General features: G+C 38.7%; 1 protein-coding gene across 8 annotated transcripts in view; it reads left to right on the top strand.

Moving 5' to 3' along the window:
• The first annotated feature begins 578 nt into the window (after nucleotides 1–578).
• CBLB (Cbl proto-oncogene B) overlaps nucleotides 579–13,950 on the top strand; it is a 213,034-nt gene continuing 199,662 nt past the window's right edge. For 3 of the 8 annotated variants that reach the window (XM_053663173.1, XM_037157012.2, XM_037157011.2), the window contains exons 1-3: nucleotides 579–696; nucleotides 2,018–2,199; nucleotides 12,524–12,774. In XM_053663173.1, the coding sequence (XP_053519148.1) occupies nucleotides 2,032–2,199; nucleotides 12,524–12,774 (419 nt within the window). In that variant the 5' untranslated portion in view covers nucleotides 579–696; nucleotides 2,018–2,031. The other 5 variants (XM_053663172.1, XM_053663171.1, XM_053663170.1 and 2 more) reach the window with 2 other exon arrangements.

Below are 13,950 nucleotides of genomic sequence, written 5' to 3'. Positions count from 1 at the left end.
TGCTCTTTCTTTGACAGCCAACAAGAAGCATATCTTAGACCTGCTTGGCTTCTGTCCTGGATAGAATAGTTTGGCAGCCCTAGGGAGATGAAATTCTTCAGCCTGGGACACGCCCAGAGTGGAGAAGCAACACCCTCTCAGCCACTACACTGTTGCTATGAAACAAAAGACTAGGAAGGTGAGCAAAAGCAGGAAGTCCCGCCTTTTAGTCCCGGTTGGCTTGGGCTCCAGCTCCCAACACTCACGCCCACCCGTCCAGTCCTTATTGGTCAGCTCCCTAGGGCTCTTGAATCTTTCCTTCCATTTCTTTTCCCTTTCCCACTTTCGTTCTAGAATGATTCCAGCACCCCATTTCCCTCAGAGTCCCTTTTCATTTGGGTGCTACGACCAGTGGGCCTTCCTTTGGGGCCATTGTGTACCCTGGAAGACGTGGACCCCGGTGGTTGTGCGAAGAGGACCGACACCTCCCGCCTATTGGCGCCGCCCTCTGTCTGGCAGTGTAAGACCTTACGGATTGGTTCATTCCGGCGAGGCCCCGCCCCCGGCCCTGCCCCGCGCCTGGGTGTCTGTGTGTAGCCTACGGGGGTGGAGTGTCCAGCAAGTGGTCTCCTCCTCCGGCTAAGTGCTGCTGCGGCGTCCCGCGGCCTCTCCGAGAGTCTGGCGGGAGGGGAGAGCGGGTGTGGATTGGTCTTAACGGTAATTGCTGCGTCTCCCCGTCTCGGTGGCTCCTTGCTCCTTCCTTGGGAGCGTGCGTTTACGGCGATTGCTCCTGCCCGCGTTTACCCACGTACCGTGGGCTCGTGCGTGTAGAGTCGGACTCGTGCACACGCGTGTCTCTGGACAGATACGGTGCCGAGAGGCCAGGAGGGAAGTGGGCACCGGGGAGGTTCGACGTTTCTTTCCGGTCAGGGGGCCCAGGGGCAGCCAAGCGCGGGCCACTGAGGAAGAGGGGACAGCCCCAGCTTCCAGCTGTCGTCGCCGCCGCAGTCACAATTTGAAGAGGGGTATTTAAAGAGCGGAACCGGGCCGGGCCCTGGGAGGAGGAAGAGGGAGTAAAAGCAAGACGGGCTGCTGGAATCGCAGACAGCCCAGGGAGGTGCGTCCACTCGGGAGCTGAACCCGGAGCGCCCCGGACGGATGGGGCTGCGGGTGCTGGGGGCGCGAGGGATAATTTGTCCTTTCTCCGATCACCTTCCTTTTCCAGTTAAGGTCCGAAAAGTGGCAGGGGAGGGGCCTGAACGTGGAAGGGGGCACAGGCGTCCCGAAACAAAGCTTTGGACCGACCCCCCATCCCACAGCCTTGGGTGAGATGAGAGGCTAGGAGCGAAAGATGTGAACTCGTCTTTCCGTGTCCGCTCTTGTCAGTTTCTCACCCTCTCTTTTGAAATGGATTTTTTTGTTTGTTTCTTGGTTCATTTAGCTCTTTAACTTCGGGATAACTCCGCACTGCTTTGGCTTAAAGAATAGTGTGTTCATGTGCCCATACTTGGTGGTTTTAGCGGGGAATATCCAAGTCCTGAGTCTTTGTTGACAACAGACTTGCTTCTTACGCTTCTGTAGAAAAATCTTTACGTTTATATAACTTCGTGAAACCCAGCAGAGTGAAAGGGCAGTTTTCCAGTGAGTCTCCCTAAAATGTATCCAGGGACTTAAGTTCTAGATTTTTTAAGTGGAATTAAGGCAGGGAGGGGGAGAACATTATGTTCTTATCTAGTTGGAAGAAACCTATGCAAGTTTTTTGTTGTGTTTTGACTTGGGTATTAATCAAGACTTCTCTGCGTCTTTAACTCTTAGTGTTCCAAAAGCAAATCTAAGTCCATTGCAACCTAACATTTTGTGTGTAGAGATTGAAAGTGCAAATTCACACTCTATTTAAAAGTTGAATCTGGGCCCCTGGATTTTGTTCTTACTGAAAAAGGAGGATGTAGTATGTGCAAGTTAACCAGGTCAGTTTTCTGTTGGCTAAGTATTTTCATGACCAGCTAACTTTTCTTTTTTAAAAATTTTCCTCTCAAAGAACTAAGATTCCAGATGGCAAATTCTATGAATGGCAGAAACCCTGGAGGCCGAGGAGGAAACCCCAGAAAACCACGCATTTTGGGTATTATTGATGCTATTCAAGATGCAGTTGGACCCCCTAAGCAAGCAGCAGCGGATCGCAGAACTGTGGAGAAAACTTGGAAACTCATGGACAAAGTGGTAAGTTTCTGTAGTGCCTGTACTTGGCCCTGTTCACGCTGAATGTGGTTTCTCCAGTTTTATTTATACTGCTAATTAACAATAATTGTTATGGTGACAATCTTTTGATTTGGATTGACCATGTTTCTTACATCCACTGTGTGTTTTTAAAAGTTGGATTCAAAGCAAAGACTTTTTTCCCTTTTGTATTACACTTTAAGGATCCAAGTTTCTCTACATGACTCAGATATGCAAAGTTTTTACTGTTGGCTGCTCTTTCTTGGTGCATGGCCATAGAATACTTTGGAATTGTTTGTTCTATCTGACTTGAAGTTGTGTTGCTATTAGATAACAAAAGAGTGCAAACAAATAATTTAAGAAATCTTTGATGGGCTGCTTATGACAGCCACAGTGTGTGATGCTGAGAATGTTTGCAGGGGAAAAAGCAGATCAGTCCTTACATGAGGAAGCCGTATTTGAGAGAGTTTCCATTTTCGTCTTTGAGAATTCATCTTCATTAAGAAACTTTTTTGTTGTTGTTAATGGGAGAGTTATAGTTTCTTTCATCTCTTCCATTTTGAAACAGGAAACCTTTTTGATTGCACATTGTTTATCGTGAAAGGAAAATTTATGATGGAGGTGTGGGGCTGAGAGTATCAGAAACCTCTGTGGTTTTTGCATGTTGCTTTCAGATGAACTACAGTTTCACAAGAAGAAATTAGGCCAGATGTCAGAACCAGAATTAATAGTTCTTGCTTTTGAAGCAGTAGTGCTGTCCCCTAACATGTTGGTAAATGTTTTCACACTTATGGCTTTATTTCATAGATATATGGGGGATAATTATACATTTACTTGGGTCAGGGTTCTTGATATCTTTATGATTGTGGAAATGGAGGTTTAAAAAAAACCATTCCTTTGTAGGGATATACTAAAGCCTGCATAAAATCAAATGGTATCAGTCATCTTTACTTTGGTTTGTAACAGTGTGCAAATACTTGCTACAAAAAGCCACTGTTGGTGGTATTAAAAATACAGAAAGATGATAAGATTTACCTTATTTTCATTAATCCTTAGGGAAAGTACAGATGGATAGGTGAATAATAGGCTTGTTATTGTGTGTCTGGTGGTGCTAAATGCAGAGCCAGAGTATTTTTGCCAGATAAGTATCCTTAGTTTTGGGCTTAATTGTGACCTATTTAAGCTTCTGCCAATTTATTCAAATTGTGATATTAAAGTGCTCCAGAGAGAATGATATCATAGTGCAACTTGCTGCTTGAGGTCAGATTTTGACTTTAGCATTGGATACTTAAGAATGAAAAGTATGCAGTTGAAAAAAGTGCATTTATTTGGCAGGCACAATACTAGCTGTCTTTGCATTTCTAAAAAGTATGCAATTGAAGTCACTTTCATTGCCTGAACCATTATTTGGGTGTAAGAGGAGGAATGTAAGGTTTTGCTCTAACTTACCTGTTTTTTGAGTGGGAAAAAATGGGTCAGATTCTCCTAGGAAGCTGCTCCTCCCACTTTACCCCTTTCTTTGAGTGGTCAGAATTTGTACAGAACATCAAATGAAAAAAGATTGATGTAAGGAAGTGGTGAGCTATAGTTAATATAAAGTTGTTATTTGTGCAACACTAAAGATATGTGCATAATTTTGGTCTGTAACTGATTACTCACGTAAGTTTTATCCACTTTTATTTATTTCAGCATGGGTTATGGTAAAATAGATGGGTATTTGATAGGTAAGCTTCTGCCATTTTTTATTTGATTAACCCTTTTGTGGATTTGGGTTTAGCCTCTCCATTTCAGAAACTTGACTTACAAGGAAATCTATTACCTCAAGTCTCTACTTAGTGGAATGTGGGTTGGGGTATTGGCAAAGGTGGATTGTATGGTTTTACCCCATTTATCTTCATTATTTGTCAATGATGAGATTGTTGTGTTCACTTATGAATGCATTCGTGGGCTTTGTGGAGGGAAATTACATAAACCATTGTAAAAGAGCTCAGTTTGTTACTTTTTCATCACATAGTAATAAAAGGCATTGATAATTACTAATTAAATATATTTTACTTAATTGTGTAATGTAGAAGCATTCCCCACATGTATTTATCTTTTCTTCTTTGTCAGTGGTGAAGGAAGCGGTTCATAATCTCAGCATTTTCCTGGTGATTACATCAGGATCTTTATTATTAGTCCAAAAGTTAATCTCTTGACACATTACCTAACTGTTTTTGTAAAACAACTGCAATAGTATGAGTTAGCTCATGAATAACAGAAAATCATAATTTCAGATCTAACTGTTGTGTAAAAGGCAGGGTAAGGTGTTTAGTTAGCGTTTTTTTTCTTTATGAAGCCTCCTTAAGGGCAGATCTTAGAAGTGTAAATAAAAAATATGCTTTAAGTTCAGTCTGTCTCACCGACATACACAGTTAGAGAACTTATTTGACAGGGGATATGAAGCAGTCCAGGGTATAGTTTTACCATTCCCTGGGCCTGTAGAATTTAAAATGGTCAACTGAGATTCCAGTTCCAACTAATTGTTATGTTTTTCGAAGGAAGGCTTTCTATACAAGGTCACTGAGAGTTGGAGGGATTAATTGTTCAGTGTGTACCTTACAAGATGTAAAATGTAACAAAACTTCAGTTGCATTGAATGTAGTAAATTTATTGAGAAAAAGAATACAAGCATATCCCAGAGCCTCTCATATTTTCTGGCCTTAGCTGTATGTGTCACTGTAAGTCAGTAGCTGATCCCAAATTCTTTCAAGTCAGTTCATGTTTATTTCATACAGTGATAGAACTGTGATCTGGGTTCAGATATCCTGAAATGGGGGTCTGTTCCAAAGTATTACGGAGATGGGGTTTTCTTAAACACTTAGTAAACATTTATTGAGGGCCTACTGTGTTCGTAAAGCTAGGTAAGATACAATAACTCTGCCCTTGACCTGTCAAGGAATTCAGAAGCTGGCCTCAGAGCCAGGCATAAAAATGTCTAATTGCTGTGTAGTGCAGAAAGGGCTGTAATGCAGACTTACACAAAGTACAGTGGGAGCAGTGTTGAAAACAACCACCTTGTTTTCTGGCCACTGTTGAGATGGTTGTCTGTCTGGATTCGCCTTTAGGAACAGCATTATTGTACTTTTGGATACGCATATGCTGAGGTGTGAGGGTGAGGAAATGATTGCTAATCAGTACGGTAGGAATGATAATTTATTAATGTGAGGTTCCTGAGCAGGATTTTCATAAGCATGATGGAAAATGGAGGAAACAATTTTCTGTCTAATAGATACTAAGTGTACTGAGCATATGTAGCTATTCAGGAAATTAAAAAATAATTAATTGAGGCCTAAGAGCAAAGCACGTTGAGTACCTGCCTGCATTTTTGTCTTGCTGTCCTTGTCATTTATTTGAAATTACATTACTGAGTTTTAAAAGCCTTTAAAAAGTTATACCAAACAGCCTTTTGTGCCTTTTTACCCTCAGTACATTTAGTATGTTTGTCAAGTTTTGAATATAATTCATACTCTATCTTTGTAACTTCACTGTGACCATAATATATTTTAAAGTTTGTCAACCAAAGAAGCTTGAATTATATGTATTTGTTGGGTTTAAGAATATCATCTTCATTGGGCCCTTGGGACAGGGAATACCATTCATTTAAATAATTCTTCACGTATTTTCTTTTCCTTAGTGAAGCTGTTCTGTGTCAGCAGAATCATGGGCCCTAGTAGGTGTAGACAAATGGTAACACATTAATTACTTGGGCAACTTTGTTTAGTACTGAGTTAGGGTTTGACTTTGTACTTAAATAAATGAAGGGATCCCACAGTTTGCTACTGTCACTTTTATTTTGTTTATTTAGTTTTATTTTTAGAAAATTTTATTGAATTTATTGGGGTGACATTGGTTAATAAAATTATATCGCTTTTATATGTACATTTATACTACATCGTCTATATATTGTATTGGGTATTCACCACCCAAAGTCAAATGTTTCATCACCATTTATCCTGCTCTACCCTCTTCTACCTCCCCCAACCCCTTCCTTTCTGGTTGGTAATCATCATATGGTTCTCTGTGCCTATGAGTTTTTCCCTTAATCTCGTCACCTTTTTTAACCCAGCCCCCCAAGCCCCCTCTCCTCCAACAGCTGTCAGTCTGTTCTGTATTACTATGAGTCTGTTTCTATTTTGTTTGTTTATTTACTTTGCTCATTAGATTTCACATAGAAGTAAAATCGTATGATACTTGTGTTTCTCTGACTGGCTTGTGTCACTTAACATGCTTTCCAGGTACATCCATGCCGTGTTACTTGTCACTTTTAGAAAAAGCTTTTGATAAAGTAAAAAGAAAAAATTTAAAGCAGTCCTCCCAAGAGTTACTTTGGCTTATCCTTATTATACAGGGCATGTGTGTAGCAGATGCCTTACTCAATTAGTAGTATTTTAACTGGTATAAAATTGTAATCATCCAGATTTTGAATAGATTTACTTTACACCAAAGTTCCTTCATATACTGCCTATTGGTTTTCTCTTTCATTTGCCATATCTGAACTGTAGAGAGAGGTTCATAATTAATCATACCGTCCTGTAAAACATAGTAAGTGCCATGATATGTGAGGCAGTGTGCGGTGCGGGCAAAATGTGGATGTAGAATGCAGCATGGTGGAGGTGCTAACCAGCTATTAATTTGTATGTTTTGGGTTCCAGTAAGGAAGAGTATATGCAGTTTGAAGGGGTGATGGGTAAAGGGAGATTGTGGAATGAGAGAAGGTGCGTTAGAGAAAGATGAAGAGGCTTTACCACTCTGTCCAGGAATTTGAACTTTATTTGGCAGACAAAGAACCATTGAAGTCTTTGGGCAGAGACAAAGTCAAGGCTATGATGTGATAGATTACTCTCTTGAATCTACAGAGAAGGATTAAGAGAAAAGAAACTTAAAAGTAGGAATAATAAAGAGAAATTAAAACAGACTGGACAAGAAATAATGAAGGGCTAAGCTAGAGAATTGACATTAGAAAAGGCAAGTGCTGGTTCCAAGGTGGGAGGCATTTTGGAGGTAAAATCCGCAGGTCCTGCTGACCCGTTAGATACACAGAATGAAAAAGAAGTTGAAGTGAAAGTGACTCTTGAGGTTTTCAGCCCAGTTGACTCTGAAAGCAGTGATGCCCTTAATGATATAAGGAACATAGGAAGAAAAAGAGGAAGCTCGGGAGTTGGTGCATGCTGTTTGTTTTTGACCATGTTGAGTTTGACATGCCAGAGTGAAATACATTTTTTTCTCTATTGTTGACACTACTACAGATGTCCCCAAATCCCCCCCTCCTCCTTTGCCCATCTTCCTTCACCAAGTCTCTGGCCCACCTTACCTGTGTCCATCAGAATGAAATGCATTTTGAAGTCAGAAAATTGGGTAGTTTAAGAGAGAAGTTGAAACTAGAGACATGTTTGGTGGATATGCCCGTTGAGGTAGCATGTCAGGCTATAGAACAGCAAGAGATTTGCAAGGCAGAGTGGAAGGTGAGAGGCAGAGAAAAAGTCAGGGATTTGAATTTTTGGCTGTGTCATGTGGTATTCGTAATTAGATGGCAGTGAAGGAAAAAGAATCTCTCAACAGTGGTGAGAGAGGTAGGAAAAGAATTGGAGCATTGGATTTCTTGGGTAGAGACAGCTTCAATAAGGTCGTTTCAAATTTGTAGAAAGTCAAATTCAAGTGGAGAAAACTAGGTAGGATGAAAATTTAAGAAGTCACTGAATTTCATGATTAGAGACCACTGTTAGTCTTTTTGAGTACTTTCTCTTAGGAGATGGGGCTAGATTAAAAAGAATGTGTGGAATATTTAAAAATTGTTTTAAACTTTTGACAACTAGTAGACGAAGTAAGTTGTGATAGCTTAAAGGTTTGAGTAGAGCATAACTGTGTGGGGGGTGCTATCGGAGACCTTAGTTGATTGTGGAGAAGGAGTATAGGGAGGGAATGACTTCAGATGTAACAGAAATAGAAACAATAGATAAATTGGCATCATCAATTACAAGGGTGGGAGGGAAAGGCTAAGAACATGTAAAAGACTAAACTTTTGGTAGATCACTAAGTTCTGATTAGACAAAAGGAGAATGAGAAAATAAACAGAACTTTCGAGGGGGTTTGTAAATTTTATGTTGGGTTTGCTGGAAGTGGTTTAAGATATAACATTTGTAATGCTTATACCATGTTTTAAAATTGTATGTTATAGAATAAATGCTATATATTTTAATCAGTCTTCTAGCAATAACTTAGTAAATAAGTAAAACATTAAAATGGAAACCACTTCTCAACTTGTACATTAAGATCGTCTTAGAAACATACTGTGACTTAAATGATGCCAGGGTGCTATTTTTATCTACTCTGCTTAGTCATATATTTAAGTATTTAAATTTTTTAATATATATTTTTAAGTTGCTGTTTTTTTCCTAGTAATGATAAAAGCATTTTGAAAATATCTGAATATCTGACTAAACTTTTAGCTCTTTAACATGTTACTACTAAAATAATTGTTAAGCTCACTCATATTATCTTCCAGTAGCAATAACACAAATAAATATTAAATTACATGTGTTACCTGTTAAAAATTTTTATGTCAGCATTGTTGGGAAAAAGCCCCAGTAGTCTAAATTGAGGAAGGGTTCCAAAGACTGACAGGTAGGCTCATTCAAATTCATAAGGGCTTTAATAGGAGAAATTTACATACACTGGGGCAGAGCAGCTGCTCCCAGTGTGGCTGGTGGAAAGAATCCACACCCCTCCCAGGACAAGATCCCTTTTTGTAGGGGGTTAATAGTGAAACCATGTAGTGGGTCCTCATGTGGACCACCAGAAAGAACAATGCATTCCTAAGCTAACAGATAGCATCAGGTAGTCATCCCACTGTATACATTTGCTAGTCTCCTTCCTGGGGGCACGGTGTTTATCTTTGGGTGAATTCCGATTTTCTGAGTAGTCAGCCAAGCCTGAGGCTGCAGAGAGTTAAGAGTCCAGCATTTCCCAAATGCTTTTGCTGTAGGAGCCAGTTGTATCTATTGTAAGTTCTCCTACAAGGATGTACTCTGGAGGACTGCCTTGGGCTTATTAGCTTTATTTGTTGCTTTCCTGCACCAGCATTCATACTTTCAAAGAGTTTCAGGTACTGTGAAGAAATTTCAGGAAGTAAAAGAGCTCTTAATGATCAATAAAATGGTCAGTACCTTTGGTCTAATTCTCATACATTTGCAAAACCTGCAGGGATTTTGCCATGTTGTGGTATAATATAAACTATGTAAAAGCCCTGGCTGGTGTACCTCAGTGGATTGACCACAGCCCTGTGAAACAAACAAATAAACTATGTAAGGAGAAGAAATAGTGAAGAGTAGCAAGTGTCAACTATGTGCCAGGTTCTGTGCAGAGCACTTTATTTTTTCTCTTCTAAGAATTAGAACATCCTAAGCGGTCTCTAGAAGAAGAAACTGGCTCAAGGTTGTAAAGCTAGTAAATGGCAGGGCTCTCTCCTAGGTTTGAGTGATTCTAATACCTGTGTTCCTAGTATGCAGATTGCAGTACAGTGCTCCATGGAGTAATGTGATTTGGCCTCTTTCCATGAGTAGTAAAGTCAAAAGCATCTTTACCCCCTATATTTGATATGAGAAATTCTTTTCCAAATTTTGCACTCAATTTTTAGACACGTTTATTCAGTCTATCACAGACTTCCTATTCATATTATTAGCCTGCTTCCAAGTAGGTCTTCCTTTGTTCCTTTACTCCTCCTTCCCTTCATCAAGTATTTATTGCACATTTATACACAAGATTGTACATTAGGTGATGGAGATAGACCAGTGATATAGATATGTTCTCCACCCTTAAGGAAGTTCCGTTTTTATTTGGAAGAAAGATTGTGAACAATTGAATACACAGTTGACATTTTAATTACAACCAGTCAGTTATTCCGTGGTGCTTCCTATATATATCTAATAAAGACACTTCCTCCAAATCCTACTATAATTAATAAGTTAGATTCATAACCAGTTTTATATCCTATCTTTCTTGTTTTGTCCAACTGATATTCTATGTAGAGTTTTGTATTATTTTTATACTTTTTACATTTCTATATTTTATATATTTTTGGGCTTTTGTACTTAGTGAGGATTTGCCAGCTTCACATGGAAGGAACCCAAACTACTCATAGCTGCATTTTATCATGATAATGTACTTTTATGTGACTGCAGTAAGGAACCTCTTACAAGATTGGCATGGGAAGCAGAGACAAGGCATTCCTTCAGGGTTTGGGTATTGTCTTTAAAAATGGGGTATTTTGCTTCATGGGTACATTTCTTGATTTCATATAACTAAATGTTCCATGAAGTGAGGTGTGTTTCATAATGAAAGTCTGCTATAGTGTAGATGCAATTCCCCCTTGATGATGAAGTTTCCATTTACTTCAGTAGACTTTCTTTCATACATTTTAGGGGCTGGTTTGAACCTTGTTTGCAAGAAATATGTTAGGTGATCTAATACCTTTTTGTTATGTTTTGGCTGGAAATTTTAATTAAGGCAGAGTCAGGAAATTCTTTAAACATAAGAGTATTCCAAGAATAATTGATGGCTTTGAAAATTCTAGTATATTGGTTGTATTTGTGCTTTTGCTTTGGTATGGTTTACTATAAGTATATAATGTATGCACATACAGATTCATATATTTTCTGAAATATATAGTCTGTGTAGATTAGACATATATTTTATGTGTGTCACACAGTGCATACATTATAATATAGAGAGCTCTGCTTAAATATCTTTAAATACTTTTAAATAAACACACCAAGGCAATTATATAATGTATAGAGAGAGTGCTTGACTCCTAAGTCTAGACATCTGAGTTCTGAGCAGTAAATTGAGCTGAGTTCCATTTCTCTATTTTAGTATTGTCATGTCAAAAGGAGGGAGTGGGTCTTGGTGATCTCCAAGGTCATCTATAGGTAGCTGTAAAATCCTTTTGAGTCAGTGACTATTGTTGAATTTTTAGCCCAATTCCAGTACTGTTTTGCTTTTTATTTCAAAATCAAAGAGTAACATTGCTAATGAACCAATCTCTTCATGTACCAGTTGGTGCCCTAAGAAGTTTATTATTATATTATGTGACTGAGATTGGTTTTTTTATATAAGCTCTTCTGGGTTGGGAGCAACTTTTATTCTAGGGAGTGACTTACGTATTTCCAGAAGAGGTCTAAGTTGCTTGTATCAGAACTTGAACCTTGTGGTGAGCTTGATTTTTTTCTTTAATATACTGCTTTTTGAAAAGCAATTTTTCTTTCCCTGGCTTTCACAGTTCCTTGCACATTGCAGGCACTCAATAAATATTTATTGAATTGAATTGAATTTGACCTGCTTAGAAGGCATAGTCCTGGTGTAGGGTTATTCATTTTCAGCAGGAGCTGTCACATTTTTAAAATCAAGCCTTGGCTGGTGTAGCTCAGTGGATTGAGCATGGGCCTGCCAACCAAACAACTGCAGTTCGATTCCCAGTCAGGGCACATGGCTGGGTTGCAGGCCAGTCCCCAGCAGGGGACGCAGGAGAAGCAACCATACATTGATATTTTTCTTCCTCTCTCCTTCCCTTCCCTCTAAAGATAAATAAATAAAATCTTAAAGAAAACTCAGAAAAAAAATCAATGATAGCATTTTAGCTGGGAGTTCAGTGTAGTAAAATAATGCATAAATATGAGACAGTGGTTACCAGTAGAAGAGGCTCATTTCCTCACTTTTATTTAAAGTAGTGATTTAGTGGTATACAATAATTAGCACCCTGAAGTTCTATTAAACCATGAACAGTAAGACATTGTAAAAGAAAAACAAAATCTTAGGGATTGAAAGTAAAGGTATGATGTAAGAAAAATTGAGCAAAAACAAACTTATGGACACAGACAACAGAATGGTGGTCACCAGAGGGAAAGACAGGTGGGCGGAGGTAGAGGAGGGTAAAAGGACAGTTACCGGTGATGGAAATGGACGACTTGGCTGATGAACACATGATGCCGCACACACATGATGCTGTATGGAACTGTACCCCTGAAACTTATATAATTTTATTAACCAGTGTCGCCCCAATGAGTTCAATTTGAAACACTGAATGTGGGAGGAGGAGAAAATGGGATTTAATTGTATTAAGATAGATGCAGGTGTTTGTCAACTCTTCAGATTGTTGTTAATAATTTTAACATCAAAATTTATATTATGGAAAGTGAAGAAATAGTACATAGATTACTAAGTTTCTCAGTTTTTCTCTGAAAGAATGTATTGTGGTTCATATGAAATGTTTTATTTTTGTCTTTGTTTTTAGGTCAGACTGTGTCAAAATCCCAAACTTCAATTGAAAAACAGCCCACCATATATACTTGATATTTTACCTGATACCTATCAGCATTTGCGACTTATACTGAGTAAATATGACGACAACCAGAAACTTGCCCAGCTCAGTGAGAATGAGTACTTTAAAATCTACATTGATAGTCTAATGAAAAAGTCAAAACGGGCCATAAGACTCTTTAAAGAAGGCAAGGAAAGGATGTATGAAGAGCAGTCGCAGGACAGGTAAGGATATTTCAGGTTTTATGTCTCGGAGTTAATTACGGTCATCTCTGTTGCTTTTTGTTTTGTAGGTAGCATGAACATCACCATGTTTGTTTTGGGGGAAATGTCATTTCATTTGTACATGCACTTTTCACATTATTTAAACCTAGTTTTACATAAAGTGATGATAATAGCTAGTTTGTGAGATAGTGTTCTTATTTTTTTAATAGATTTTATATTTTAGAGCATATTTAGATTTACAGAAAAATTACGTGGAAAGTACAGAGTTCCCATATACCCTTTCCCCTCAACATGCCGTTATTCCTATTGTTAATGTCTTGCGCAGTGTGCTACATTTGTGACAGTTGATGATCTTTACTGATGCAGAATTAGTAACTAAAGTTCATGTTTATATTAGGATTCAGTGCTTTAAAAATAACGTAGCTCTCTGTGGTTTAGCCTTATTACAGAGTCATATAGTTTAAATCGTGTAATGTAATACTTTCAGACCGGCTTCATTCACTTAACAACAGCTTGATAGCTCATTTATTTTTATCCCTGAGTAATACTAATTACAAGGGCCTACCAGTTTATTCACTTATTTGTTGATGACATCTTGGTTCCAAGTTTTGGCAATTATTGATAAAACTGCTATAAATATTCATATGCAGGTTTTAGTGTAGGTATAAGCTTTTAGCTCATTTGAGTAAATACTGTGGAGCATGATTGCTTGATCTATGGTAATCCTGTGTACCTGCGTAAGAAACTCCCCAACTGTCTTCCAAAGTGGCTATAACATTTTACATTCCTGCAGGCAATGAATGAAGGTTCCCCATTGCTTCATATCCACCAGTATTTGATACTGGAGACACTGTCTTTAAGGCAGATCCTGAGGGAATGAATGTGTGGGTGTGGTGGATGTGGGTGGGAGATGTACGATAGTTTGGGCTCTCGTACTTGTCGGTAAAGTGAGAAACTGGGCCGAGGTGGCAGAGACTGAAGTGACATCAACCGACTCCTTATTTTTGTAGCTATAATTCTTGACTTAGAAACTCCTCATCGAAGTTTGTTGTTTGGCTAATTCAATTTTAAATTTTGTGATCTACCTTAAACCAAATAAAATAATAGTTTTTTATTTCTGGGATATTTTAAATATATCTAGAGTATTCACTGGCAGTGATAATTTACTTAAATTTC

The sequence above is a fragment of the Artibeus jamaicensis genome, unplaced genomic scaffold (assembly GCF_021234435.1).
Source record: "Artibeus jamaicensis isolate MK-2021 breed Jamaican fruit bat unplaced genomic scaffold, CSHL_Jam_final contig_3126, whole genome shotgun sequence".
Classification (NCBI taxonomy): domain Eukaryota; kingdom Metazoa; phylum Chordata; class Mammalia; order Chiroptera; family Phyllostomidae; genus Artibeus; species Artibeus jamaicensis.
This window is presented reverse-complemented; position numbering and strand designations above follow the sequence as displayed.